At 40.1% G+C, this 27032-nt stretch overlaps 1 protein-coding gene across 2 annotated transcripts in view; it reads right to left on the minus strand.

Moving 5' to 3' along the window:
- Window positions 1-17469, minus strand: part of LOC133345094 (collagen alpha-1(XVIII) chain-like) — a 54186-nt gene extending 36717 nt beyond the window's left edge. Inside the window, exons 1-3 of one of the 2 annotated variants that reach the window (XM_061555570.1) lie at window positions 17347-17469; window positions 17085-17231; window positions 16768-16844 (exon numbers count right to left, since the gene is read on the minus strand). In XM_061555570.1, coding sequence (XP_061411554.1) covers window positions 16768-16844; window positions 17085-17095 — 88 coding nt within the window. In that variant the 5' untranslated portion in view covers window positions 17096-17231; window positions 17347-17469. Of the gene's footprint in view, window positions 1-16767; window positions 16845-17084; window positions 17247-17346 lie in introns of those variants that run through there. The other variant, XM_061555569.1, reaches the window with a different exon arrangement.
- Between the last annotated feature and the right edge of the window lie 9563 nt (window positions 17470-27032).

A 27032-nucleotide genomic window follows, 5' to 3' on the forward strand; every position in this document is an offset into this window, starting at 1 on the left:
AAGGCAGCTTAGCAAAATGTGTGTCGTAAATGCATGTTGGTGATCATTGGAGTTAAAAACGTGAGACCTAATAATTGGGAAGTTCATAAAGCATTCAGAAAAGTTGGACTTATTCTAAATTCTGATCTCAACACATAATAAAAAATTTGCCAAAATTTGTCAGGAAATGCTTAAAGTATATGTATAATATTACTTACTGTAAAGCATACACAGAAAATGTACATGGGCCCTTTTACATTACGCCAAATATAATCCACAGTGTCCTCTACGTAAAGTATGTTCACTGACGTCAATTCATCACACTTCAGCTAACTAATATCTCTGGGCAAAAACAAATGCCTTTTGTCTGACACCTCTCACAGTGATCAATGTAGGCAAAACTGGCAGTCTGAGCTTCACTAATGCTTTTTTGACTGGCGCTCAGGGCCAAAGCAATAAGACTTGCAACGCCATTTGTAATAGTCTGAGTGTTAAGTATTTTTAACACATTTGTCACCAATATAGCACCAGAAAAGAGCTACACTTTAATGACTGGCTGATGCATCTAGTTACAAACCATATTTATGGTACAATGGGAGAGCAAGACTCCAGACCGTGCGTTAAAAAGTTGAGCGCATCCTGTTTTTATTACAGTTTTAATAATAAGTGTGTGTGCTTACATTCTACAGTGACGTGTAGGAATTACATTTTCAAATCCCGTTTGCGTTAGTCAGTTGGGTATGAAACTAAAATGATAGTAGAGGATACGTATCCACAAATGTGTTATCTGCCCCAGACCTCGAGAATGTTGTCATGTAGTCATGCAGCAGTGCACACGCGTCTCGGGAGCGACCCCACGCCCCTGAGATTACAGGCATAGCGACAAGAGGTGCCCAACTCAGGACCTCTGACACCGCGCTTGCATCTCGTTTACATCACTTGCCTAACAACTTCTCGACATAGCAAATCACATGTTCTCCCACCAATGCCATCCAATATTTGAACATTGTAAGTAAAAGATTGGCCAATGTGCAGCGCATGCATATCGTGATATTAAAATATAGTGCAATGTTTTATTTATTCAACAGTATCGGGTCATCATGTTGGCCAGTTGGACATTATGAAATTTCAGTATTTAAATAAATACATTGGCAGAAAGTTTGGCATTTTTACTATTATACCAAAAATAATACGAAGGTGTAATATAAATACATATATTTTCACACCGGAAATGTATAGAATTATTGGAATTGCTGATGCTTCCATTACATGTTTCAGCATGCATGTCACTCTTCTGTCAGGCACATACGAGTCTTAACTCTAAAGGCAAAGAGAACAATCACCCCCCTTTATAATGTTGTTTATACATACACATTGAGCAAATGACAGGTGTAGATTGCCATGCAATTTTCAGTTTAAAAGGTCAAGAGTCAGAGGTCGAGGTATCCATTTTCTGGGCTTATTGAAATAAACTGCCCGAAAAAAAAACCTGTCCGCATACTCTTCTCTTAGAGAGAAACGAGGGTAATGACTCTGCTATCATCGCTGTTACCACCTTCACCATTAAATTCACTGTTTTTAAACCGCATACGTAGATTCAGGCAGTAACAAATTGGTGAAGGAAGCACATTTCGTCTTGCCCCCTTAATCAGTACCCGACTGGTATGGATGCCCCCACCACACGATCCAGTATCGCTGCTCAGGTACTCAAGCTTCTTCACCACGTCAAGGCAGTGTTCCATTTAAGAAGCCAGTGAATATATTTATATATTTATTGCACTTACATAATAATAAATGTATACACATTGGGAAAAGCAGTTTCTTTAATATGTGTATCTATGTAACAAAAAATTGTGGTCAAGTGGGGTAACAGTTTTGCTGTTTAAACTCGTGTATTTTTGTAGGAGGACCAATGCTTGAGTAGATTATAGACTCCTTCATGATGACAAGCCTAAATGTCTATGTTTAATTCTCATATTAAGCAGCTAAGCACCAGCAAAAAATAACAGCTTAATAAATCCTCTTAAGAATGAAACAATGAGCGAAGTGATAAAAAAAAACTTGACCATTGACATAGGCAAACGAGTTCCGATTTTAATGGCACTATCTTTACAAATGTAAACAGTTGGGCAAACACCCCGGTGATTTCCTTTGGCACCGCTGTACCTTTATGCAGCTGCTTTGATTGTTTCAGAGCTGTCGGGGGTTTAATAGTCGACAAATGTTTGCTCACTGTCAAAACACAAGCGCTGCCAGTCCTTGTGAATATAAATGGAAAATGTATGCTTCAGCAAAATAAACAGGTGTAACCAAAGTTATACAGCGTTAAATGGCCATAACGAATGAGAAAAAAGTAAAGTGGACAGAGAGACATCTCAACTTCAAACAGAATTCACAACATGATGCAATTACGTGTTAAAAATGTGCGTGTATATATTACTGTATGCGACGTGACATCGGAAAAAAATCTGACACAACTGCAGTACATATTTTCTAAGAAAAGTTAAATGTTTAATGGAATCGGTTGCTATTTAGTGTAATTAACTAAGTAAGTCATAATAGGTAATGATGGCAACTGCGTGGAGACTGAAACTTAATTTTAATAAGAAGTCAATTGTATCCCTAAAGGCCACGTGTGCCAATTTGTAACATGCCAAAAAAATGGTTTAATGTCATATACTATATTCATGTGCACACAACTGGGAAACTTTGATAAAGAGACACATGCAACCACATATTTAACAAAAAAAAACATTACGGTAATTGAAAGCAAAGTATTCACGTTTCACATATAATGTGCACAATATCTATGCACTCAGGGTGTCACCACCAGATCGGGTCATGAAATCGGATTTGCACAATCCTTCACCAATCTGATCTTGGCAGTACGGGAGATTGACCGAGCAAAGCTGTTGCTGAGTGAGCATCATGCGAAGATGCGCAAAAACACAGTGCCCCAACTTTAGTCTAATAGTCTCGAATGCACAGTACCCTCAATGTACATTATTGCTCTCCAATTGATTTATACGTTAATTAACCGTTGCATTTCTACAGTTCTTGTATTATTATTTCAGTAGTGTATGCGCGTGTAAGTATGTATCTGTTATTTTACTCATACAATATTATTATTACGGTATTCTATTTTTATATTATTTATTCATGGTATATTACTACAAGTCTGGGAAGGAGATGTCACATAGTGGTAAGCGCACTACGGTCTGAACAGATCCACATTTACCAGCATAGTAAAGTACGGTTAAACAAGCCTCATAAGTATCATGGCATGGGGAAGCCTTCATCCAGTAGTTGATTGCCAAGAGCTGTAAATTGAGTCTAAAATCCAATCAAATAATGACCGATTTTGAACCGATTACATGACATCTTGGATCAAATTGGATTTGTTTGGGTTTTAATTATTTTCAATAGAATCCGGGCCACTTAATCGCTCAAAAAACCCTAACTGTATACCTCTAATATTCAAGTTTTTGTTGAGTACTGCTATGATTACTCAAAGGCATAATTGAAAGCCTGCAATAAAATCAGACCGTACAAACTTTAGGCATGAATGACATTAGGCACATGTACACAATACAATGCATGAATAAATAAATTAATAAATGAGTGCCAAAGGTACATTTGTTTGCAAAGACGAAATCAAGTGCATACTGTGATTGTGCACAGCATTATCCCAATTTCATGGCAGCATCGCGGGTGCATGCGATGCTCTGTGGGAAAGCGTGGCCCGCGCCCGTGTTTAGAGAGGCAGAACTCTAGAGTGAGGCGGGTGCAGCTCCGGCTGCTCCTTTGTGCCACGATCTTTTGACACGGAGCCATTAAACAGCATCAGGCAGCTTCGGTACAGTTGTTTAGACAGCTGCCCCTAGTTACCATAGTCTGCATCTCACCAACAAATCGCGTGGCTTCATCCGAACAATCCTGGCCGATTTCAAAGCGAGTTTACATCCAGGTGACTGTTTTGATTTAAATTGTGACAATTAAAGCCTAAAAAATAGTGCAAAAGTAAAGCTCGAGACATGAGCTTTATTCTTTAACAGGTACGAGTCCATTTTCACCAGCACGCACTGACCAGCATGGTGAAATATGTTCAAACAACCCCCACGACCGACAGGGTGTGAGGAGGCCTTCATCCAGCAGTAGAATAACAAAGGGGTGTAGATTATTACACCATTATTATGAAGAGCCCATTGGGTCCGAATGTCTCTCTCTATTTCAATGCAGATCACTGCGACTATTGTATGCGTCACTATTGAACATTAACAATAGGAATAAACCCTGGTCATTGAGCGTTAATAGGGATTCCACATCAATGTGTTATAGCAGACATTACCCTCAACATATAACACTGTACATGAATGCAGCAATACCACAGAGGTAAACATGACATCATTCACATAATGTACTGTATATTAAACCTTCATAAAATTTCTTGACACAAATGAATGTTACTTTTTTCTGAATGGAACGTTTGTCTTACCATAAAGTTCCGCTTAGCGGGACTGCATGTTTCACTGCTTGACAGAGAAGAAGACCAATTCAACGTTTAACATTTCACAGACCCCCTTGGGTGGCATTACCCAGCTCTCCCTTGTGACCACAAATCAGCAGGTGGGGCTGGCAGGGAGGCTCATTCATCTGCTTTCCCAGTCTGCACTCGAGTTATTTCAAGCACAGCAGCAGAATCCAGCCAGGAGCACACATCCATGTCCATCGCCTATGTTTCCTTTACAAATGTTTAGACAATGCATGACAAAAAAACGCTGACAATGTTGTGCTAAGGTTATAATTAGAGCAGCTACGAACCTATTTTGAGGTAAAGAGTTTACACATGTTATTCATAAAGCATGATTCTAAATACGCATTATGTATACGGCACAAATGAATGCATTTATAATAATACAGGTTTCATTAGCCCCTCATTACCATATATTTAAATGGTTCGTGATGATTATCGAGAACAAAAATAATGGACAATTCAGAGGCCAACCAACCAATTGAGCAAGCTGGATTTTGGAGAGAAAAAATGTTATATAATTTATCACATACATACTAGAATCTAGAAAATAAAAATAAACATTAAATGCTATTATGCCTGGCTTTTGTATATAGCACTATAAAATTGTATTTGATTCACTACAAAAGCATGCAGTCATCCAGAGTCTTGCATAGCTAGGCCTAAATAAACATACAGTATATAGAAATGTTAAAAACCACAAAAATGAAACGACACTGATCTCTCGTGTCAAAATAACTTAATATGCATTAGAAGAGTAGTCAGGCAAGTAAATATACTTTTTCCAAGCCGGTTTATATGAGAAGATATTTCTTCTAATTTGATTGAAAATGTAACAGGTACAGGAAATTATTGAAGAACTTAAACAAGAAGGCTGGAAAGTTGTGCTCATGATGAATATCAGTATGCAAAACAAGTTGACTGAATAAAAGACGATTGTTGGAGGGACACAACTGCAAACCACTCCAGGGTATATATCAATGGGGATTTTTTAGAGTGGAATATCAAAATTATTAAATAAAGAAGTGAGCAAGAGCAGGATGGAGTTCCTAAAGAATGATTTATTTGGTCATGACAAGCCACGTACCAATCTGACTAAAAAGTAAAGTTTTCCATCGGATAATATTGCTCGCCATGACACATGTATTACACGCATGATTTATAAAACTTAAAAAATAAACTAAAACATTCACAAATAAGTTTGGAGACATGCATGCTGGGAATTACACGAAGAGACATGGATCAAATAACAAATGCTAATTTAAAACATCGTATAGACTGTTAAGGAAAGTCAGAGGGCTGGTGAAGGACACTGACTAGAGGAGATGATGACTGATAAAAGAGATTAGAGATGAAATGGCAGCCAAGAGGGGACATGGCCGAGAGGATGTCCACCCTGGAGTCTGTGGGGAGAACGTGGGAGACCTTATACAGCAGTGGATATATCATGACTGACGATGGATAGGATAGAGTGGCTTTGGGGAAGCAGCAGCCACTAAAATTGCAAAACGTAGAGTTCAAGTTCCAGTCGTGGTCAACACAGTCCATTGTTTCTCGGGGGTCAGGTAAAATAAGTACTGAGTGAGGATGGCTGTACCGATTGGTGAAAGGTCCACTGGCATCTTAAAGGTCAACTGGCCTCTGAAAAACAAAGGTGGAATTTCCACCACTTGCTCAATGCCACCTACAGAGATGATGATCACCAAAACTTTTAGTGATCTTAATCAATGTCTCCAATTAACTGTCCTGTATTAGTAATACGAAACATTACGAGAATATGTAAGCCACAACAAGGTGATTCTGCTTACACTGCCACTGCTGTTGGAGATGTTAACACATGAATCAATGACAGAAGAGGGCGAGATACTTTAGTTTTAGTTTTTATGTAAACACAGGTGAATTTGCATGTGAGTCAGCATTGCTGTATCATTGTGAAAAATGGAGAAAAGCATCAGTTCCAAGCCATTAAGATTAGACGTGGCAGTCCTAAATTGCACAGCCAGTGACAGGTTGGAATGGTAGACTTAACAGAAGAAATGTGTCTTAAACGTGACACTACTGGAAAGAAAAAAATATTTCAGCACATCCATCTAATTCAGTTGTCTCTGGAATGCATACAGTGCGGGAAAAAAGTATTTGATCCCCTGCTGATTTTTTACGTTTGCCCACTGACAAAGAAATGATCAGTCTATAATTTTAATGGTAGGTTTATTTGAACAGTGAGAGACAGAATAACAACAACAAAATCCAGAAAAACGCATGTCAAAAATGTTATAAATTGATTTGCATTTTAATGAGGGAAATAAGTATTTGACCCCCTCTCAATCAGAAAGATTTCTGGCTCCCAGGTATCTTTTATACAGGTAACGAGCTGAGATTAGGAGCACACTCTTAAAAGGAGTGCTCCTAATCTCAGCGTGTTACCTGTATAAAAGACACCTGTTCACAGAAGCAATCATTAATCAATCAAATTCCAAACTCTCCACCATGGCCATGACCAAAGAGCTCTCCAAGGATGTCAGGGACAAGATTGTAGACCTACACAAGGCTGGAATGGGCTACAAGACCATCGTCAAGCAGCTTGGTGAGAAGGTGACAACAGTTGGTGCGATTATTCGCAAATGGAAGAAACACAAAATAACTGTCAATCTCCCGTGGCCTGGGACTCCATGCAAGATCTCACCTCGTGGAGTTGCAATGATCATGAGAACGGTGAGGAATAAGCCCAGAACTACACGGGAGGATCTTGTCAATGATCTCAAGGCAGCTGGGACCATAGTCACCAAGAACACAGTTGGTAACACACTACGCCAGGATGGACTGAAATCCTGCAGCGCCCGCAAGGTCCCCCTGCTCAAGAAAGCACATATACATGCCCGTCTGAAGTTTGCCAATGGACATATGAATGATTCAGAGGACAACTGGGTGAAAGTGTTGTGGTCAGATGAGACCAAAATTGAGCTCTTTGGCATCAACTCAACTCGCCGTGTTTGGAGGAGGAGGAATGCTGCCTATGACCCCAAGAACACCATCCCCACCGTCAAACATGGAGGTGGAAACATGCTTTGGGGGTGTTTTTCTGCTAAGGGGACAGGACAACTCCACCGCATCAAAGGGACGATGAACGGGGCCATGTACCGTCAAATCTTGGGTGAGAACCTCCTTCTCTCAGCCAGGGCATTGAAAATGGGTCGTGGATGGGTATTCCAGCATGACAATGACCCAAAATACACGGCCAAGGCAACAAAGGAGTGGCTCAAGAAGAAGCACATTAAGGTCCTGGAGTGGCCTAGCCAGTCTCCAGACCTTAATCCCATAGAAAATCTGGGGAGGGAGCTTCGAGTTGTCAAACGTCAGCCATGAAACCTTAATGACTTGGAGAAAATCTGCAAAGAGGAGAGGGACAAAATCCCTCCTGAGATGTGTGCAAACCTGGTAGCCAACTATAAGAAACGTCTGACCTCTGTGATTGTCAACAAGGGTTTTGCCACCAAGTACTAAGTCATGTTTTGCAGAGGGGTCAAATACTTATTTCCCTCATTAAAATGCAAATCAATTTATAACATTTTTGATATGCGTTTTTCTGGAATTTTTTGTTGTTATTCTGTCTCTCACTGTTCAAATAAACCTACCATTAAAATTATAGACTGATACTTTCTTTGTCAGTGGGCAAACGTAAAAAATCAGCAGGGGATCAAATACTTTTTTTCCCTCACTGTACACTGCTCACTCATAATTCTATGGTAATCTAGCTTTCATGAAGCATCCGGTCAACTTGCGTATTAGCTTACCAATAAAGTAAAGGGGCATAATCGAATTTCACCAAATGTTGTGTAACATGTCGTTGAATCAAATTGAAAGGAACTCTAATCCTGCTCATATTGTGCCAAATTCCCTTTGCAAAATCAGCCAAATATGAGACTTTAGTGTGTGATCATGGCTAAGGTTAAGTATGTTTAACTTGCATCATGAACACTGTCACATACATTCACGATCCCACAGTAAATATCTCACAACATTCCAATGTGTTGAAATGGTGAACAATAATTACACGATGATGTTTTTTTTAATTTAACAGACATTTACAATGGCAGCATTGAAACTACATTTTCTCCAAAGATTCTTATAAATGTGACAGTTTTCCTCAGCTCAAATTATACAAAAATCACGTTTGCCTGAAATGTATTCACGAGATTTTAATCTTGTCACTTAGTGACCAATATAGCAACTCTTCACGCTATTGGCTACTTCCAACATACCACAGAGAAAGAATCGTGCACATGTCCTCTACTGCTACCTAGTTGTGCTGTAAGAATGTTAAGGTGTGCTAGCAGCTTTCCAATTCCATTTACAATTAAAAAGCAACGACTTTCACACCGCAGATGTAAAAAAATAATTAATATCCCTATGCTTGCTTCAGCATGCTCGCTGGAATGGGCTCTGGAATATGATAAAGCGCCAAAGGCTAAAATACCTAACACACCTTCGAATTATACTTATGTAGTCACTAATGTAAAGGATACCTATGTGTAATATAGCTTCATGTTACGGTCACAGAAAACACTAGATCGCGCATTGTGCCGACTCAACAAAGATATAACTTCCATTCCATGATGATAAAAATACATATTACGCAAGAAAAATTTTTACCTGTAAAATTATACTAACATCCTGGACTTCACAGACATATTAATATTTTCTTGACTACAGCATGAAACACATATAATTAAACCACTGTGATCAAAAAAATGTTGTCTCCGTAAAATTGGGTTTCTGAACAGCTCTGCAGTAAAGACTTCACATTTATTTATTTTCAGGTTTGACACATACAGTATACACAGTACTCTGTGCGAAACGAATGATGACATGGCAGCTGAAAAAGTGAATACCCGCAAGAAAGGGTGATCAAAGGTGAAATAAATCTCACAAATAAAGCCATGAGAGGTGGAAATATAAGTACAATACAATAATGTGCAGGTCCTCATCCAAAAGTGCAGAAAGAATGAATTTTGATGGCACTGTAATGTTATAATTACAAACACGCATACTATAATTACATATACACAACATGATCATTTTACTTAACTTCACTTTCTACCTTAATGTGGAAAAAGTGAGAATACTGTAAAGGGTCAGTGCACTTCAAACAAATCCAACCTCTGCACCTTCCAGAGTCGTTGTGATTACCAACCTCGGATCCCTGAATTAAAAGGCTACAGAGGTCACAATCCTTAGAACTCTCAAGAATTCTGTTCATTTCAAAAAGAGAAAAAATACGTCACAAATCTCAACCCGACCACAGTGACAGTGTTTAAACAAGTAACCTTTGTAAAGATTGCTTTTCAGACAACCTACAAAGCAAATTTACATCTACAGTGCCCAGCATTAACTATTGCATTATCTTACAATATAAACTTATTTGCAACTTTTGCTTAATTACAATGATTCTTGAAACTTGTTTCACATACATGCGTTCTTGTTTCACACAAATATGTCCACTGTGTCATTGTATAGTCCTGTAAATAATTTGATAGTCTCAGGAAATCCATGCCTAGCATCTGCATAAGCAACGTAAGCAATTAGACGTTGCTTATGAACAAACAAAGTTGAAACGTTCAAGATACAATTTAATTGGCAGATATCCACTTGAAGGTTTATTAAAGTTCACAAATGCAAGCACACACGAATTCTTAAAGCCACTTCAACTTGCAGGGTGGCCTTGCTATGTATCGCAAATTGGTATTTCACAGGCTTCACAGGTCAATGATCATTGATGGAAGCTCAGCATCGGAGACCATTAAAGTTTTCTTGATGAGCCCAATGAGGTTAACGTCTTAACTAGGTTTTATGTAGCCAACCGAGTGGCTTAATCATATGTGGAAACTAAAAATTGTAGGAGAAGTTTTTTTGAATGCTCTACATGTGTTTCTTAACACCTGAAGTTAAACTACATCTTATTGATGAATTAGATCTTGCCATTATATAAATCACCAGGTTTAACCTGGGTATAATTTGAAGACTGTGTTCCTTTGCAACAAAAAATGAGACAGCTGTTATTTTGCAAACACCCCCCACTTTACCCGAGTCTGGAGTCAACCACTGCTCTCCCAGAGATGTATTTAGTAGTTTTATGTTAATGTGAAAATGGGTTTCTTTGATGCCTCTCAGGTGGAGATTTTCTTTTAAAATGAGAACGTAATGAAAGGCAAGTGTCAACAAAGATAACAGACTTGAGTCTCCCACACTTATTTAGTAGTTTACAGCATTCCTGTTATTTCCTTTTATCAAGCAGAAAATGTGCAGGTTAACATCAGCCCTTTTATCTTTGAAATATGTATATATATATCAAACAAAGATATAATCTGAGGCATGCGCTAAGTTTTTACTTTTTTGCCTGACAAAAACTTTACGACAAACATTCCAAAAAACCCATACAAATAAGAAGATGAAGTACCATTCATTTTAGTACATTATTATCTATTCCAGCTGGGCAATCATCACAAATCCTAGCCTGAAAAAACGATTTCATTCTGGGAATCAAATGCCACAATACAGCAGGGCTGTATCGCTATGAAATAAAGATTAAGTGTCATTATATTACACTTACACAAACCATACAATTGCATTGACACAACGTAATTTGGAAAAACAATCTGTTTCGTAAAGCAAACCTGCATTCAAATGTAAAACATTGGGATGAATGCTGTTGGTTTGTTTACTCCTGTCATAAAGAACGCTTTTATTTAACATTTCCATTTTAAAGGACGCAGGTTTTGCCTTTCTAAGTACCTGAGACTGCACACCTGTTTCTGTAACCATAACTAACATATTGTCGTTGTTCCATGTGGTCCATTGAGAAGGAGCAGCAGAGGATGTCAGGTACAAATACAGGTCTCCTGGAAAGGTAGAAATAACTGTTGTATGTGATATAACGGTTGTCCCTTTGTATCGTATAATTATCATTCACAGTGCTTGGGCAGAGAAAGAGTACTATACTGCTAAACTTAAAGGTGTGTGATTTTAATGTTGAATATTGTATTCTACATTTAGTTTTATGGTCAGTACTTTGAGTGTCAAAAGAAATAAGACAAATATTATCCCTCATTGTCAGACATAATCTATCCACTGCTGGAGGAGGGCCTTCCCAAAGTCATCACACATCCTCATTGTCTCGCAATGTGACAATCCATCTATCTCCCGTACATTATCTGATTTCATTGCTCCATCACCGTGGAGTCTGTACACTCTGGCATGTTTCCTCCTTTGGCTGCCAATACCTTCACGAGTCTTGACCATCTGCCATTATCGCATATAGCAATATACCCTGCCCAAGTACCCTTCATTTTCTTAAGTTAGTAACTCAATGTCTTTCATTTGTTCTCAAATGCATGTGTTCCTCTGTCTGTCAGTGTATTTCCAAGTACTGTGTGCAATTCTCCACACATCTTCTTTGTGCATTTTTCAGCTTTTTTATTGATGTATTCGTCAATGTCCATATTTCAGATCAATATGTCATAGCAGGTAAAATGCAATGATGACAAACTTTGTTCTTGCAAAGGCACTCCAACCTACTGGTTCGCCTCTTTATTTTAATAATAACAAAGCCTAATGTTCCACAATTTTTTTTTGATTTCTCAAGACTGTAATCACATGATTCTAAATCTAAGCAAGCTGTAACATCGTGCCAAACCTAAGATGTAAAACATGCAAAAACATGATTTAATTGACATATTGTTTAGAACGGAGTTGAGCCAAAATTATTGTTTTTCTTACTGTTTTTGAAACGGCCAGGGCCCTTCCCTCACAGATCATTGGAGGGACCTGTTAAACCACCACCTGAAAAGGTAACAAAACTAAAATACACATTAAATTACCAAAGCTACATGTTCGTAGTCACATGGAGCCTACCAGTTGCACTACAAATACCCCAATGATGTAAAGTTACAATCATCCATCCCATGTATATTCTCAAGTACATATCATTAAATACGGTATAAGCATATTCTGCTGAGTAAGTACTCCATGAGAAGCCGATTCATTTTTGTTCGCTAAACAGTTGGCACACCACCTTGTGTTTACATGAACTAAGATCGCTCTCTGTTGAGCACCATCCATTTGTGGCACCAAACATTAAAGTCCAGTTCACACAGTGTATTGGGCAGTAAACACTTCTTGCGTTGTTGTGGCAATCCGCCTTAATATTCACCCAAGGCATTCAACCACGCATACAGAGCGAGCGCATCCAACAATACACCTCCAACTGGGCCAGCCTTCACACCAAATTAATTCATTAGTACTGGAACATAAACACATTTTATTACATGACCTAGCACTATTATAAAAAAAAAAACTAAGTATTCCGAGGCGCTGTTAGACATGCGGCAAATATGCACTAAGGTTAGTATATAAATGGGGACTATCATATTAATAAATTGAAACAAAAATTACTACTTTTCTTATTGCCATGGTAAAGTTACCATTAAATGACTTTCAACAGAGCTGCATAAATATTTGTCACAGCAAATGTATTTCACTTTATATATAGTACTGTACATGGTACTGGTTTATACTGTAGATGGCGTAATTGTTAGCACACTGCACCATTAATCCGGTGATCCGAGTTCGATGTCCAGCCACAGCTGACATCAGTGGCGATTGATGTGGTCCTGAACACTCCCACGTCACCATAATGCACTGACCAGCATGGTGAAGTATGGTAATACAACCATCATGACTGACAAACTAAAAAACGTAACTTTATTTTACTATAAAATATTGTTTTACCAGGTAAGGCCCACTGAGCTATATAGCTCTTTTTCAGAAACGTCCTGGTCACAAATGATAGATCAACAAAGTGGTTTGTCATGTATACATTTATAGCAGCCAAATACTCTAAACGCATGTTTCTAAATGTGGAGGGAAAAACCGGAGGAACCAGAGAAAAATACACATGACCACAAGGAGAACATGCAAACTCCAAATATATAAGCATCAGGGTTGGGATCGAACCCACAACCTCCTGTATACCATACAAGGTAGTTAACATTGCAGCTGCGGCGCCGATGACATGGGGGATGAAATTCATCCAGCAGTGGACTGACAAAGGGATGTAAAATTGCTGGTGGAGTGAAACTTTAAAATGCCATTTGGTTTCATTGTATATTCCTGTGTCACAGCATCAAAGTGCCTGAAATTGGTTCTCTTAATTGAAATGCATAACGTGCTATTCATTCCAAATATTTTGGCAAAATAAGTGTTCTTTGAAAATAAGAGTGATGAACTTGATGACAAGTCCACACAGTTTGTGTAACCTCAGCCCTGTCCCACAACTTTACTTTGAAAACGATCTTTTTCCCACTTGAGCACCTTGCTCATCGGCCTTGTCACGAGGCTCACGTGAGGTCAATGGCTCCTCTCGGGACTGCCATGGCCAAGGGGCCAATCAGACACAAGTAGCGAGCGGCATTCCATCGCTTTCGGACATGTGCCACAGGCGACAGCCAAAACAAAAGCAGCACAGTTTTACCCTTTGTGCACAGCCCCGAGGCTTACAGTACATGTGCTGGGCACGGATGAAAGGTGCTGGGGAAAGTTCTGCACAAAAAAGATCGTGGTATTTGCAAAGCATTTTAAACGGTTTACATTCCCCATGACAATCTTACACATTTGTTTAACCAACCATTTTTTGTTGCAACTGCATAGTTATGATTTGTGCAAAAAAGTTAATGTTACAGTGAATTACTGTTCATCATAAACTATATTTTTGTATAAACACAATATTTCGCGTTTTAAAATTTATTACAGCAATTACATTTGTGAATGTAAACATTTATAATATTTTACAATGCAGAATATTGGATGGTAGATTACCAGGTCAAACAAAAACTTGTTATGCCAGTGCCTCAAAAAGCAATCAAAAGATTTCTTACAGAGTTAAAGACGAGCAGCCAAGCAAGCGTTTTGTGAACTCTTGAAACCCCAGGTGTGTCTCATTCTCTGGCAGAGTTTCAACCATTTGAGTCTGTAGGCACTAACGGAGCATTCATACCTGGGCCAGCTTTCAGGTTCCACCCCTATACGAACAGCCGTTGGGCAAGTTAATCCAGCGTTATTCCTCGAAACAAACTCAGACATTCCTGTCTATGGTTTAGTAATCACGTTACCACATCTGTCCAACCTGACGGTGGTGAACATCATCAGACATTCCGCTCACTGTGCTGTGTGAAACTGCCCCCATTGAGTTTAGTTACACATGTATTCTTCTCATTTAAGTCTAGGTTTGATTACGTAGACAATAACAATTTACAGCATGGCATTTTGCTTTGGACATTTTAGGGAAGGTCCTTACCAATTGAAACCATATTCAGGCTAGAATAACTCAGATGCAAACTTTTTGCGATATAAAATCCCATCGCATCATTGGGCAATACAAGCAAATAAATGAATGCACCTCTTCCAACAGACTGCTCATTGTGAGCGCATAAAATGAAGAGCATTTGCCAATTTAGCGTGTGGAATTACTTCTGAAATGGGCACATCAGTGTTGCCCAAACTCCTGATTCAGCAGCAAGAAGGATGTGAAGAGGGTGGCCCGCTGAATGAATGCAGAGTCCAGGACGGGATTAGATGAAACCAAAGCGGTACCGGGACATGTGATGCCCTGCTGAACAGCAGCCAGAATGCATGGAGCTCACCCGCTCGCTCCGACCATACACATGCACTGAGGCATAATTGAGGCGCTTTACATTTAACACTTTTTACCCACGAGTTTCATTCGAGAGAAGAAAAGCTGTATGCTTTACCAAGCGCTGTTGACATTCTCACGAGTAACGGAAAATGAACAAAGGTTTATTATAAGAAAGTGAAAAAAACATTTGTTATTATTGTAAGAATCTCTTACGAAGTTTCAAATATCCAGGTGCATTTCAATTGGCATCTCAGAACAGGAGAAGGTCATATGTTTATTTACTTAAGGCATGAGAACAAAATGGGAGGTGGAGGGGATGGCGAGCTAGGGACTTGCGTTTTAAGCTGAAAACCTCTTAAACATTTTTACTCTCTTCAGTCTCTGGCTTATTAAAAGTGTAAACATTACTTTGCAGCGCCCGTGTAATGCAGACACCCAAAGGTAGGAAGGAGCCAAGACCACGTCCATTCACTCGAAATCCCGTAGACACAAGTGCACGTAAATTCATATCTGCATAGGCAGATTAGCGGGACTCTGGAATTGCACCCGTACGGAGATGACGACAGCACGAGGAGGCTTCATCCAGCAGTAGATAGAACACGGTTTACGATATATTATACGCGGGATTTACACACTGAAGTACTATCGACAATTTATGTTATCCAGTTCAATACTACGGTGCTAAACACTTAATAATAAGTGCGCAAAGGTCATGGGAAAACCAATATTGCCCAAACGTTTACACGTGCGACAATGAGATAAAATGTGGTGCATATACACTTGGCTGCAGTCACCAACAATCGTTGATTGGGCTGCACTCGCAGGTCGTTGAATTGGAAGTGTGATCGAGGGGGTGGCTGTGCAATTGGTTTGTGTACCGAGGTTGCGGGAGTTCGTGGGAGCCCGTGGTCTGGGGAGAGTGACTGACTGGGGACCCAACCTGGTGCGCAATGCTCGGAACAAAGGTGCATATGGTGCTGTGTATGTGTGTAGGGTGGTGGGTGCTCGTCAAAAGCACTTGCCCCAACAGTCTTTTAAGGCTATACAGGAGTTCTTTATCTTTGGGTGTAGAGTCCTAGGAGCTGCGTGTGCAGGGTGCTGGCCGTGTGTGCATGTAGGGTGGGGTGTGTGTGTGTAGGGTGGTGGGTGTGTGTGTAGGGTGGTGGGTGTGTGTGTAGGATTAGTGTGTGTGTGTAGGGTGGTGGGTGTAGGGACCTGTGGTGGTGTCTCGTGTTGAATGCATTATCCTTACATGGGGAGCGGTGGTGCAGCGGTTAGCGCGCTGCGCTATGAACCTGGCGACCCGGGTTCGATTCCGGCTCACGCCCAACACCAGTGACGATTATCTGAATGGGTCCTGCCCCCCTAGGTGACTCAACTTCAAATGAATACCTGGGGGATACAAAGACAGTCGGGCGTGGTGCTGGCCACCTACCCACACGTGTGATGTGCCGACATTCATAGGTGCTCGCTAACAGCATTTGCCCCCTACAGTCTGTTAAGGCTATACGGGGGATCTGTTTTTGTAGGGACATGTGGCGTTGTCTCGTGTTGGATGCCTTGTCCTTACCTGTGCGCTGTGTAGCTGCGTGTCGGACGAGGCACGCAGGGAGCAGCAGCAGCAGCAGCGGCCAGCAGCTCGGCCACCTGCGCAGCCAATACATTTTCACGGAGCGAGAAAAAACCACCCCGAGACACACTACCGTTCACAATCGCGCACGCAGTGCTAATTGAAAATCCCCATCCAACTTTACACCCGCACGCGATCTTGCAGAATAAATGGGGCGAATGCGGTTCTTCGGTGATTGTGACACTTGTAATGATACAAATGAAGATGGTGAATGGATGTATTGAGCAGTGGTGGTGAATGGTGATGATTATTCTCACCAGCGAGCCATGATGATCCAGCTCCGTGCAGGGTTGTTGCTCGGTGGTGCTGCTGCTGATGATGATGCTGATGATGCCTTTTGTGAAGCGGGGCGGCTTCTCCCCTCCCGCTTCGGGGTGGAGACTCAGCTCCGTACGTGCGCGCCCCTGTCCCAGCGTCCGAAATACGAACAATCACGCACACTCTCATACACACGCGCACAGACACGCACACACATAGACACCACCGCTCCCCACAACAAAGACCCACCCATAGCCTTACCAGACTGTTGGGGCAAGTGCCGTTAGCGAGCACCTATGAAGGCCGGCAGAGCACACGTGGGGGAAGCTGGCCAGCACAACGCCCGGCTCCATTTGTCTCTCTCGTGACAATGTACATACACCGCAACAGTTATTCATTTGATGTTGAGTCGACCTAGGGGGGGGGGGCAGGACCGGTTCAGATAATCGTCACTGATGTTGGCCGTGAGCGAGAATCGAACTCGGAGCACCCGGATTCGTAGTGCAGCGCGCTAACCGCATGTACGCACGCACACACAATGTATACACCTAGCACGCGTACACGCGTATGGATACGGAGTGCGTAAGACTATACTAATCACACGCACACATACCTTGTCCTCGCGTGGGTGTGCACACGCGCACGTGATGCTGTCCTCACCTGCACACGTATTGTGGGTGTGCGCGTGCATGCACAGCTGGACTGCAAACGCAAGTACTTCGGGGTCCATATTTTCCAAAATTCTAGAAGTAACCGCACATTATAAAATGACTCAATTCGAATGACACATAGCAATCATCGCCTCCTACTGGCAGACTAATGTCCGTTTGCAGGCCAGGTGATGAGCCACCTTGTGCCGCACAGGGACAGCTGCCGCTGGGGGTACCCTTTCAAATGTTTGAGATGAGATATTTGTGAACAGCACACTGAGACACCCCGGCGTAAAGGGTAGCGCTATGTAAAAAAAAAACCCTAATCGTTATTGTTTTCTACAATATATAGATACTCAGCTCACCTGTATGACACGGCACAATTTGTATACCCACATGCACTGTGCGGAACACAGTCACGAGCGTTCTGCTAACTCGCGCAGAGTGCAGTTCCCTTTCAAAGTTTTGAGACTAAACACAGGGTCGATGATAGCGTCACGTATTTTTGTCCGCTTTATCTAACAAACTTTATTATTGTCACGCATACGCCTTTCAAGAAATAGGTACAGTAGACAATTCCGTGGATTATTTACCAAGCACATTAAGCACAGGGGTGGCGTGTTGGCACAGTGGCTTGGAGAATGCACTTTGACCCTACTATCTAAGTTCAATTCCTAGCCATGGCTAATATTAGTGGTCAGTAATGATATCTGAACTGGCCCTGAACACTCCCTGTATCACCCAGCACTGCTCATTGTGGTGGGGTATGGTTAAACAAATCCCAGAACAAAAATGTGTGAGGTGACCTTCATGTAGACGTACATTACATTGCATAAGTACAAAGGCTGGTATTTTGCATACTTACTTGTACGTATGAACGATTACGTTTTGTCTTACATATCCTCTGCTGCAAGGTGCCCGCTAAAACAGTGAATTCCTTTCTTTAAATCATACGAGGGCCCATTGAGACACATGCTTTTACCACGGAGACCTGGGCAAATAAACCACACCTTTTCTCACAGGGCAATAATACTAATAATGCCGCTTGAGTGCTTAGTGCTCGTTGCAAGTGTTCGATGTTTAAAGCCCATAATGAAGAGACGAGCAAAGCCTTTAACATTTGTTGACAGGCTCTAGAATTACCTTTCCCTGCTGTATACTTACTACCTGTAGCTTGTACCTAATTTAGACTAGTCACTGTGCGCATGTGAGCATTACGTTTTGCCCAGGTTATCATCATCAGCCATACCCCACCAGCTGCTGGATGAAGGTCTGCCCAAACAACAGCAATCTCTCACGATCCTGTAATAATGTAATAATCCACCAAGCACATGCACACAAATGGGTTTCGTTGTTACTTCTCGGTGTATATTCTCTTGAATGCGTTATTATTCTTGACCATTTGCCATCACTCCTTCCAGCGACGAGTCCTGCGCAAGCCCACTATTCTTAATAGTTTGGATAATTTCATTAACCTGTGTATAGTGTGCACGGGTTATGCAATTAAAACTAGAAAAATGTCCCCTTTTTACACACTTTTATTATTATTACAAACTTTTATTATCATCACACACTTATATTGAAGTTGCCGTGTTGTCTGCTTATAGTCTTTGGATTCTTTGACGCTTCATAGATCCAGATCTGCGAAGCCTCACGAACTGAAATTTTGACTCGGCTCGCATGGCAATTCAAGTGGGTGGCTTGCATAAAGAAACTTAGACATATCGAAAAGATGCCACCCACTTTGATTCAGTACATCAAATGTGATTAATTCTGGGGTCAAAATAATTGAATTTTTACTTTAGAGTGCAAATAAAAGTGTGTACATTGAAAAGCTTGTTTTTACCTATTTTTTCAATTCCAAATTCATACAGGGTACCACGGGGTTTTTTTGGGGGAAGAAAATATGTTTTTACTGATAATATAATATGCAAATTTTTTTTGTATCTACGGAACCTCGATACTGGAACATATACATGGGGCCCGATTACACTGTGCAACAATTATGTATTTATTTATTGCTCCTGGGTAGTGTTATTTCCTAATTGCTTATGCCTCAAAAGTACAGAAAATGGCTATTATCCCCCACAAACTTTGCTTTTGTGACCAGGACAGTGATATTTTGAAATTTACCTATTTTCCAGAACATTATAATTATAGACATTGGTACAAGTACCAAAAAACGTCTTCTGCGAGTTCTGTGTAAAGGAGGACATGTAACACTGAAGCCCATTTTGGAGCTATGATGAGTATATGCTTAACAGATGCCAGAAACGGATGCAACTGCATGCCATGAGTTATCTTTAGTTGCTGCTTTGGGCAGTGTGTCATTTGTGCTCCTATTAGTCTCTTTTATCACTTTAACATACTATAGGATGCCTCGGGCCCTCAGCACATGCCCCGTTTACTGCACACTTGCAAATACTTTATTACAATATCGAAAACATTTGTATTTGCGGAATACAGAACAAATATGTAGCCTGTAGACATTTGCATTACTCTACTTTGTAAAAACAGCTACAGCTCCTATGCAAAGTCTATGCTACAGTTCCAATACAAAGTCAGTTTAGAATGTAAAGGTTGGGTTAAATATTCTGCAAACACAAATTACAGTATCAATTGAATTCCCTGTATTGTTGGCTTTTTAGTACTCATACAATAGCCCAAGATAGAAGAACAGCAAAGTTACGGTTTTCTGGATCCCCCAGGACTCGATTAGTCAATTAATTAAGTGAAAATAGTTCAAAAGAAGAAAAAATCCCTGACAAGGGTTCATTAACCGGTGGACCCACACACAAAAAAGGGGCTTTGTATAGTTTGCCTTGCAGTGCGAGGCTCCTTTCGTCATGATCTGCCCGCCTGGTCCTGTGAACTCACTGTCCCTGCGTGCCCTGAATTCAGGATTTGTGTGCAGCACCCTGAAGTTGGGTGGTGATGGAGGGAGGAGGGGCTGAGAAACGTGTTACGGATGGTTAACCTCATTCCCAGAGCTTCTCCAGCCCAGGAGGGCCTGTGACATTCTTTATCAGGCCTCTGTTTGACATGCTGCCTGCACACTCACACTTGTGCCACCTACTCATGCGTGGGTCAGCCATGACTTGTGATGGTCCAGGCTGAACTATGGCACTTTTTGACCACCGTTTTTTTCAATACACTGTTCCCTGTTACGTATAAATTCACCGTCACACAACTGTGGGTCATACACGTTTCTGTTGAGTGTCTATTTTTTTCGTCTTATATTCCTGTATTAGGGTTTGTTTAGACTTGTCCTTCTTTAATAGCAACACATAAAGTTTTGAGGGCGAATCCATAATGTCAGATATTAATGCCTGCTGATACTATACAAAGTTCTCATCGTTCGTCACAGAGCAAAGTCCTGTTTGTCAAAGCAGGACACGTGGTTTCGACAAAGAACTGCTGGGCTGTGCTGGCCCATTATGTAATAAAACGAGCCGGGCAAGCTAGGTCAAACGGACTACCTCTGTGTGCAAAAACAGCATGTGTCAGTCAGTCTATGGTGTTTGTAGATAAGCCGTTTTACATTCATGGACCTAGAAATTAGTGCACAGGAATATATAACCTCCAAGGTTCTATGGGCTGAAATAACGTGGTACTGCTCCTAATTTGTAAAAAGTTTATCCTGAAGGAGGCTGGTCATATTGGAAAAATCAACCCATGATTACTTTGTCATGCAAGTTCTACATCCCTTAAAATGTATGCTTCTTGAAACCTTTAGCAGTGAGCAACAGCGAGCAACATTTTACATATTTTTTTTCTACCTTCCAACTCATCTGCATGGTAATCAAGACCTCCGTGATAATGAAGCGAGTGAGTGGAAGATGATACTGCTGATTTTCAAAAGAAACACAAAGAGGCGTACATGATGATACTCGACGTTATCACACGAACCCCCCTAAAGGCATACATAACAACACAGATAATGGTATCACTAACTTTATAACCAACAGATTCTGAATGAAGATACAAAGTGTAGCTTTACAAAGCCGACCCTATGCGCTCTATGACATGTCCTGCATGCGTGACAGGCTCTACAAGGCTGTGTTTTTTACATTTTAAGCAATTTTATCCACAGTTGGATGAAGGTCTTCCCATACCGTGTTGATCATGGCTGTTATTTGATGAATGGCAGGGCAGGGCCAGTTCAGATATCACACACCGCTGATGTTATACATGGCCATAAATCAAACTCAGGTTGCCATGTGCATTGTGCCACTGCTCCACCCCAAATAAGTAAGTTCGTCGTGACGGATAATGTAAACAGTAAAATTAAACTGCTTTATATCAAAAGCAATTAGCACAGCATTTTCAAAGTGATACTTGTCAGGCATGCAGTTCTAAGACCCAGTCACATCTGTAGCAACCATAAAATATAAAGTTTCAGGAATGCTGATCAAAGTGTTGTTTCATTCAAATGAATTTAACCTGGCAACCACAAGGAATGCAACATTCAATATCAGCAACGCACACAAATTCTGGCTTTCCCAACTCATATTCTGTGTAGCCTATAAGAAGTGTGCATATGTAGTACACAATATTAAACGCACACAGGTGTATGATATAACGAGCAACAAAGTAATGCATGATATTGCTGGTACAAAGTTGGCAATTTCATCAAACATTTATGTGTGCATGCTTGTAAAGTGCACCCTTCCTGTGCATAAGCCTAGGAAGCGAGTACTATAAGTATCTCAGTAACTGAAATCACACACAGAGCTTGATACAAGCCAAGGAATGGTGACATGAAAACAATTGTTTATGTTTTATAGCTGTTACAAATGAAGTATGTAAACATAGCAGAAAGCAAGAAAAATATGGCGTAGAATTGTTCAAGGTAACCAATTAAACAATTCTACGCCATATTTGTTTTTTGTTCAAGGTAAACAATTAAACAAAAAACAACAACATACAATTATAAAAGATGGTTGTGTAAATAATTTTAATGTTTTCACATTAATGTCTTCATAAACTGTACTTTGAGCGGACATTGGAAATACAAATGTGTGATTTGTTGCCAATAGAGTTGTGATCAGGCAGCCGTGGACAAAGAACACCAACACTTTGTACACGATCAGTCAACCATCCCTTCATCCCCATCAGACATTTCAAGGGTTTCCTGAACAGACCCGCAGACAAAACATTCTGGTGCTCAACCAGCCATTGGGGCCAAGGCAAATGAAAGCAACTATAACTCTGAAAACAAAACACTGATTTTAATCACCATCTAGGCAACATAATAGCAATAATTTTGCCATCAAAAATAAGAAAAAAATGAAAATTTCCTTTGATAATTGTTTTGAATTTCAAAGCATTCCAAGCACACACACACACAAACATTGAGATTATGTGACTAGAATCCTGTGGTATTATTTTCTTTCGTTTTCTAAGAGATACCAGCATCGGGGCTTTAGAGATTGTCAGGCCAATATTAACTCCTATTTATGTGAAATTACTGTACAATTGTGATAGAATAGTGCCCCATATGGTGAGAAATACTCTCACCACAGAGTATCCACAGTATTCAATCTCCTGAGCAATCCATCAGGAAGCAATAAAAGAGGCAAATGACAGTGGAAAGAACCAAGCTTTAAGGCAACTTAAGAGCTACAATTATCCTTTTGTGGATAAGAGGTCAAACCAACAGGCTTTGATCCAGGCCAAGATAATGACAATGCATGGTAATGGTGGTTTATTGTTGTAAAGTATTAATTTCCGTTTTTTCCCCCACAGTATTATCCCAATTGTCCTATCAGCATCATGCAATTACACAAAGATGAATCCATTCATAACTCACACAGAGAAGTGCGTCTCCACATGTTAGAGAATGGTTTGTGGAAGGAGATATAACAGAACTAAGTAACCTATAAGTCACACTAGGGGGCAACTCTTTTGCACCCACCTGACCACAAAAATAAATGTTAGTGTAAAATTCTAACCAATATTTGTATTTCAATGAAGCTGAAATTTATCCAATTTAAGTGTAGAACCCAGGTTAACGTGATGGGTTATTGTGTGCTGTTATTGAAGACTGAGCTGAGACCATCAACTCACAACATTTGAGAACCCAGTTAAATTGAGAGCTGCCCGGATTCTAACCCACGGTCTCAGTGGTGTCAGTGCAGCGTTCTGACCTTGGAGCCACTAAGCCACCTCTATTGTTGTAAAATATTAATGACATTGCTTTGTAAAATATATATTTTTTACCTTTTCCAGAAGATAATATCGATATTTACTCATAGTATTATTCATAATTTGTTATGCAACTGTGCAATACAGTTCATGTATATCAATACAAATTAAATGTTGCCACAAGTATTAAAATGCCACATTTTAACAATGACCTGACATGGAATTATTTAAAAGATGAATACATGTTTAAAGTTCCAATAAGTAAATTCCCAAAGTTATGAAGTATTTGAAATACATAGCACCTGTATTTGTGCGTTTATCATGTGAAACTCAGTGTTCCTTGACAGTTTAGCTGCTCAACAATGTGTAAAATGTGAACGCTGTTGGAATTCCAGAATGACATTATCGGTGTCCTTGTCTATGTAAGACACATGGATTGCCCCCAGATATGATAGGAGCAGCCTTGGGCAGGCAGCGCATTAATGGCTAGCGACCTCCCAGTCCATCTGCAGCCATCAAGCAGACCCTGGAACAGTTGACCTGTATCGGCAAACAAACCTAATCCTCTCCTCAGGGGAGACCAAATAGCTCCCTTCTCTTGTAATAGTCAACTCAATGGCCTGAAGTGGCAACTCATTTTCTGTACTTAAAGAATAACTCACCCTCGAAAATGTATTTTATTGATGACATCATAGAATACGAACATTTGAGAAACCCTGCAATTATAATGATACTACTTTTCATATTATTTTAGCAATGGATACACCTGTGCTAAATTAACATGAACACTTGTAAATAAACACATCGCTGAGAAAATGTTAAACACACTACTGTTACGTGGACGGCTGTTTTGTACTTATTACGTGACAGCCAAGGAGGCAATGATTGAGAGGTTGCTGCATAAATAAAATTTGGAATGTACATAATAGCAGGGAGCAGCTATGTCTGTGTAACTCCTGGAAGACCAATCCACTTTTCTACTTTTATAGTCAACAAAGACACATTTGGCCACCCATTTCCAGATTATGAAATAACATCTATTGATAACAGTTTCCAGACACTGATCGCATGCATATCAAGGTTATTGGCATTGCCATCATATATCCAGGTCGGCCTGTGTATATAGGTTGACTGGGTTAATGGTGAAGGGGTAGGGGACAAAGCCTGGAGGAATGTAGTTCTGAGTGATCAATCATTGTGGAACTACCCTCTCCCTCCTTGAATAACCCCCATTTTCTAACCCAGTCTCCCCTCCCCACGAGTGGACAATCTGGTCTTGCCAGGTATGAGGCCTATTGGCCAATGCAGTTATTCATACTGTATGTCTAGTTGCTGCATCATCATTTCTCTTTACTCTCAGTAACTCGAAAATTGTGAATCCCTGTACTCTGTTAGAAATGCAATTGATAGCAACCTCTGTATGGCATTTTGATTCAATTGAACAGGGTGTCAATACTACATCAGTTGAGTTAGAGTATGTCTTCAAATAATACGAGTGAGTAAATAACGTGGTTTATGGTATTTTATGGGATAAATGTATCAGTGGAGTCAGAATGGGTAAAACTAATTTGAAAAGCGTAAACAGCGCAAGGGTGCGGTGCGACAGGATTGTGAAATATGTTATGCAGGTACGATTCTGCTGCTACACGTGCCAGCACTTTTTGGTGAAGTGAGTCACATTTTACATACATCCCATTTGGTTTATGGACAGAGTGCAATCTTGTAAGAGCCACACTTAAATGAGTACCTCTTGAGATTCTGCCTTTAATCTTTTGAAGGGCACAGGTCAAATATATTAAAACATTTTTGGTTGATCATACATATTTGCAAAACATATTTTGAAACATACATCTATGTTTCTCCTAAATAATCTAAACATACCTCGTAAAAGAATAAACAGAGCGTTACTTGTTTTTTAAAATCCAGATGCACGGTAAAATAATACATTCACTGCAGCAGGACTGTTATGGAGTGCATATGTAATTTGAACCAAGACTGAAAAAGGGCATGTATTCATCCAGGTGTATGTCTGTGTAGAGCTGCCAAGATGTCAAGGTTTCCATGCGATACACGCGCCAAGTAAAGTTAACAGTCACCACATCTCTTCATTTGCGTTAGCCCAAGCCCAAACTTTTTAGCATAAGTGCACGCATTGTGCAAATTGAAAATAACGGAACTGTACATTGTTGTTGTTGAATTCTCCAAGTTGACCCTTGGGTATAAAAATTACTGTCCATCCAGTTGAACACTATTTTAAAGCATTTCAAGTCAAAATAGTGGACGTTGGATGAGGGGAAGATTGTTCTTTATTGCTTCATGCACCCGGTCATTTTTTCAAAGGGATGTGATAAAAAGTTAGGCTTTGTTTTGGAAGTCCAGTCTTTCCAGATACGAGAGTTCAAATGCAGTGCTTTTCTCAAAACAAGTTTAGCACATGTCATTGCCAATGGGTTCCTTCATGTGGGTTGTGACATACATTTTCATTCTCTGAACAATAGTTGGAAGTCTTTTAAGAAGACACCAATCAATTCCAATTGTTAAGAAAAAGACTATCCACACATTATATAAATAGATTTACACTGCGTGACAGATCTGATATTTTACTTGTCGACAATGAAATGCCTCACAAGTGCAATGACTGCAATGAATCATTATGACTGCTTTAGAAGTTTTCAAATGTTAAAAAAATTACTTTTAATATGACATATGCTTTGTTGTTTCAAAATATACTCGTGCATCCAAAATGTCCATGCATTTTTTCTAGCAACAGGTACACCAAATAAAATATCGTTGAATACGAATAATACATATCTTAATGTCTGTCCATTTGCAGTTGGCAACTTAATGTAGTTATGCATTACCTGATAAAAGTATTACACAACAGAAACCCTTGTAATTATGTAGTGCAGGCTTAAACATGCACTGGCCGTGTGAGATGGAAAGGTAGCGAGACTTTTGGGCTGCAGGCAGTCGGCTGGAGTGTGTGCATGGAAAGGCATGTGTGGACATGCAGAGGTATTCGGTTAGGATTTTCTATTTTAAAAAACCTTGAAAAAAATAGTTTACATGTGGTTTCATTGATAACTGTACTTGCAATGTATGTACCATATGCTTTTTTCCCCAACCAGGATTAAATTATGGCCGTTTTGT

Source organism: Lethenteron reissneri, chromosome 21, assembly GCF_015708825.2.
Source record: "Lethenteron reissneri isolate LAM-NWPU_2019-01 chromosome 21, ASM1570882v1, whole genome shotgun sequence".
NCBI classification, from domain to species: Eukaryota; Metazoa; Chordata; class Hyperoartia; order Petromyzontiformes; family Petromyzontidae; genus Lethenteron; species Lethenteron reissneri.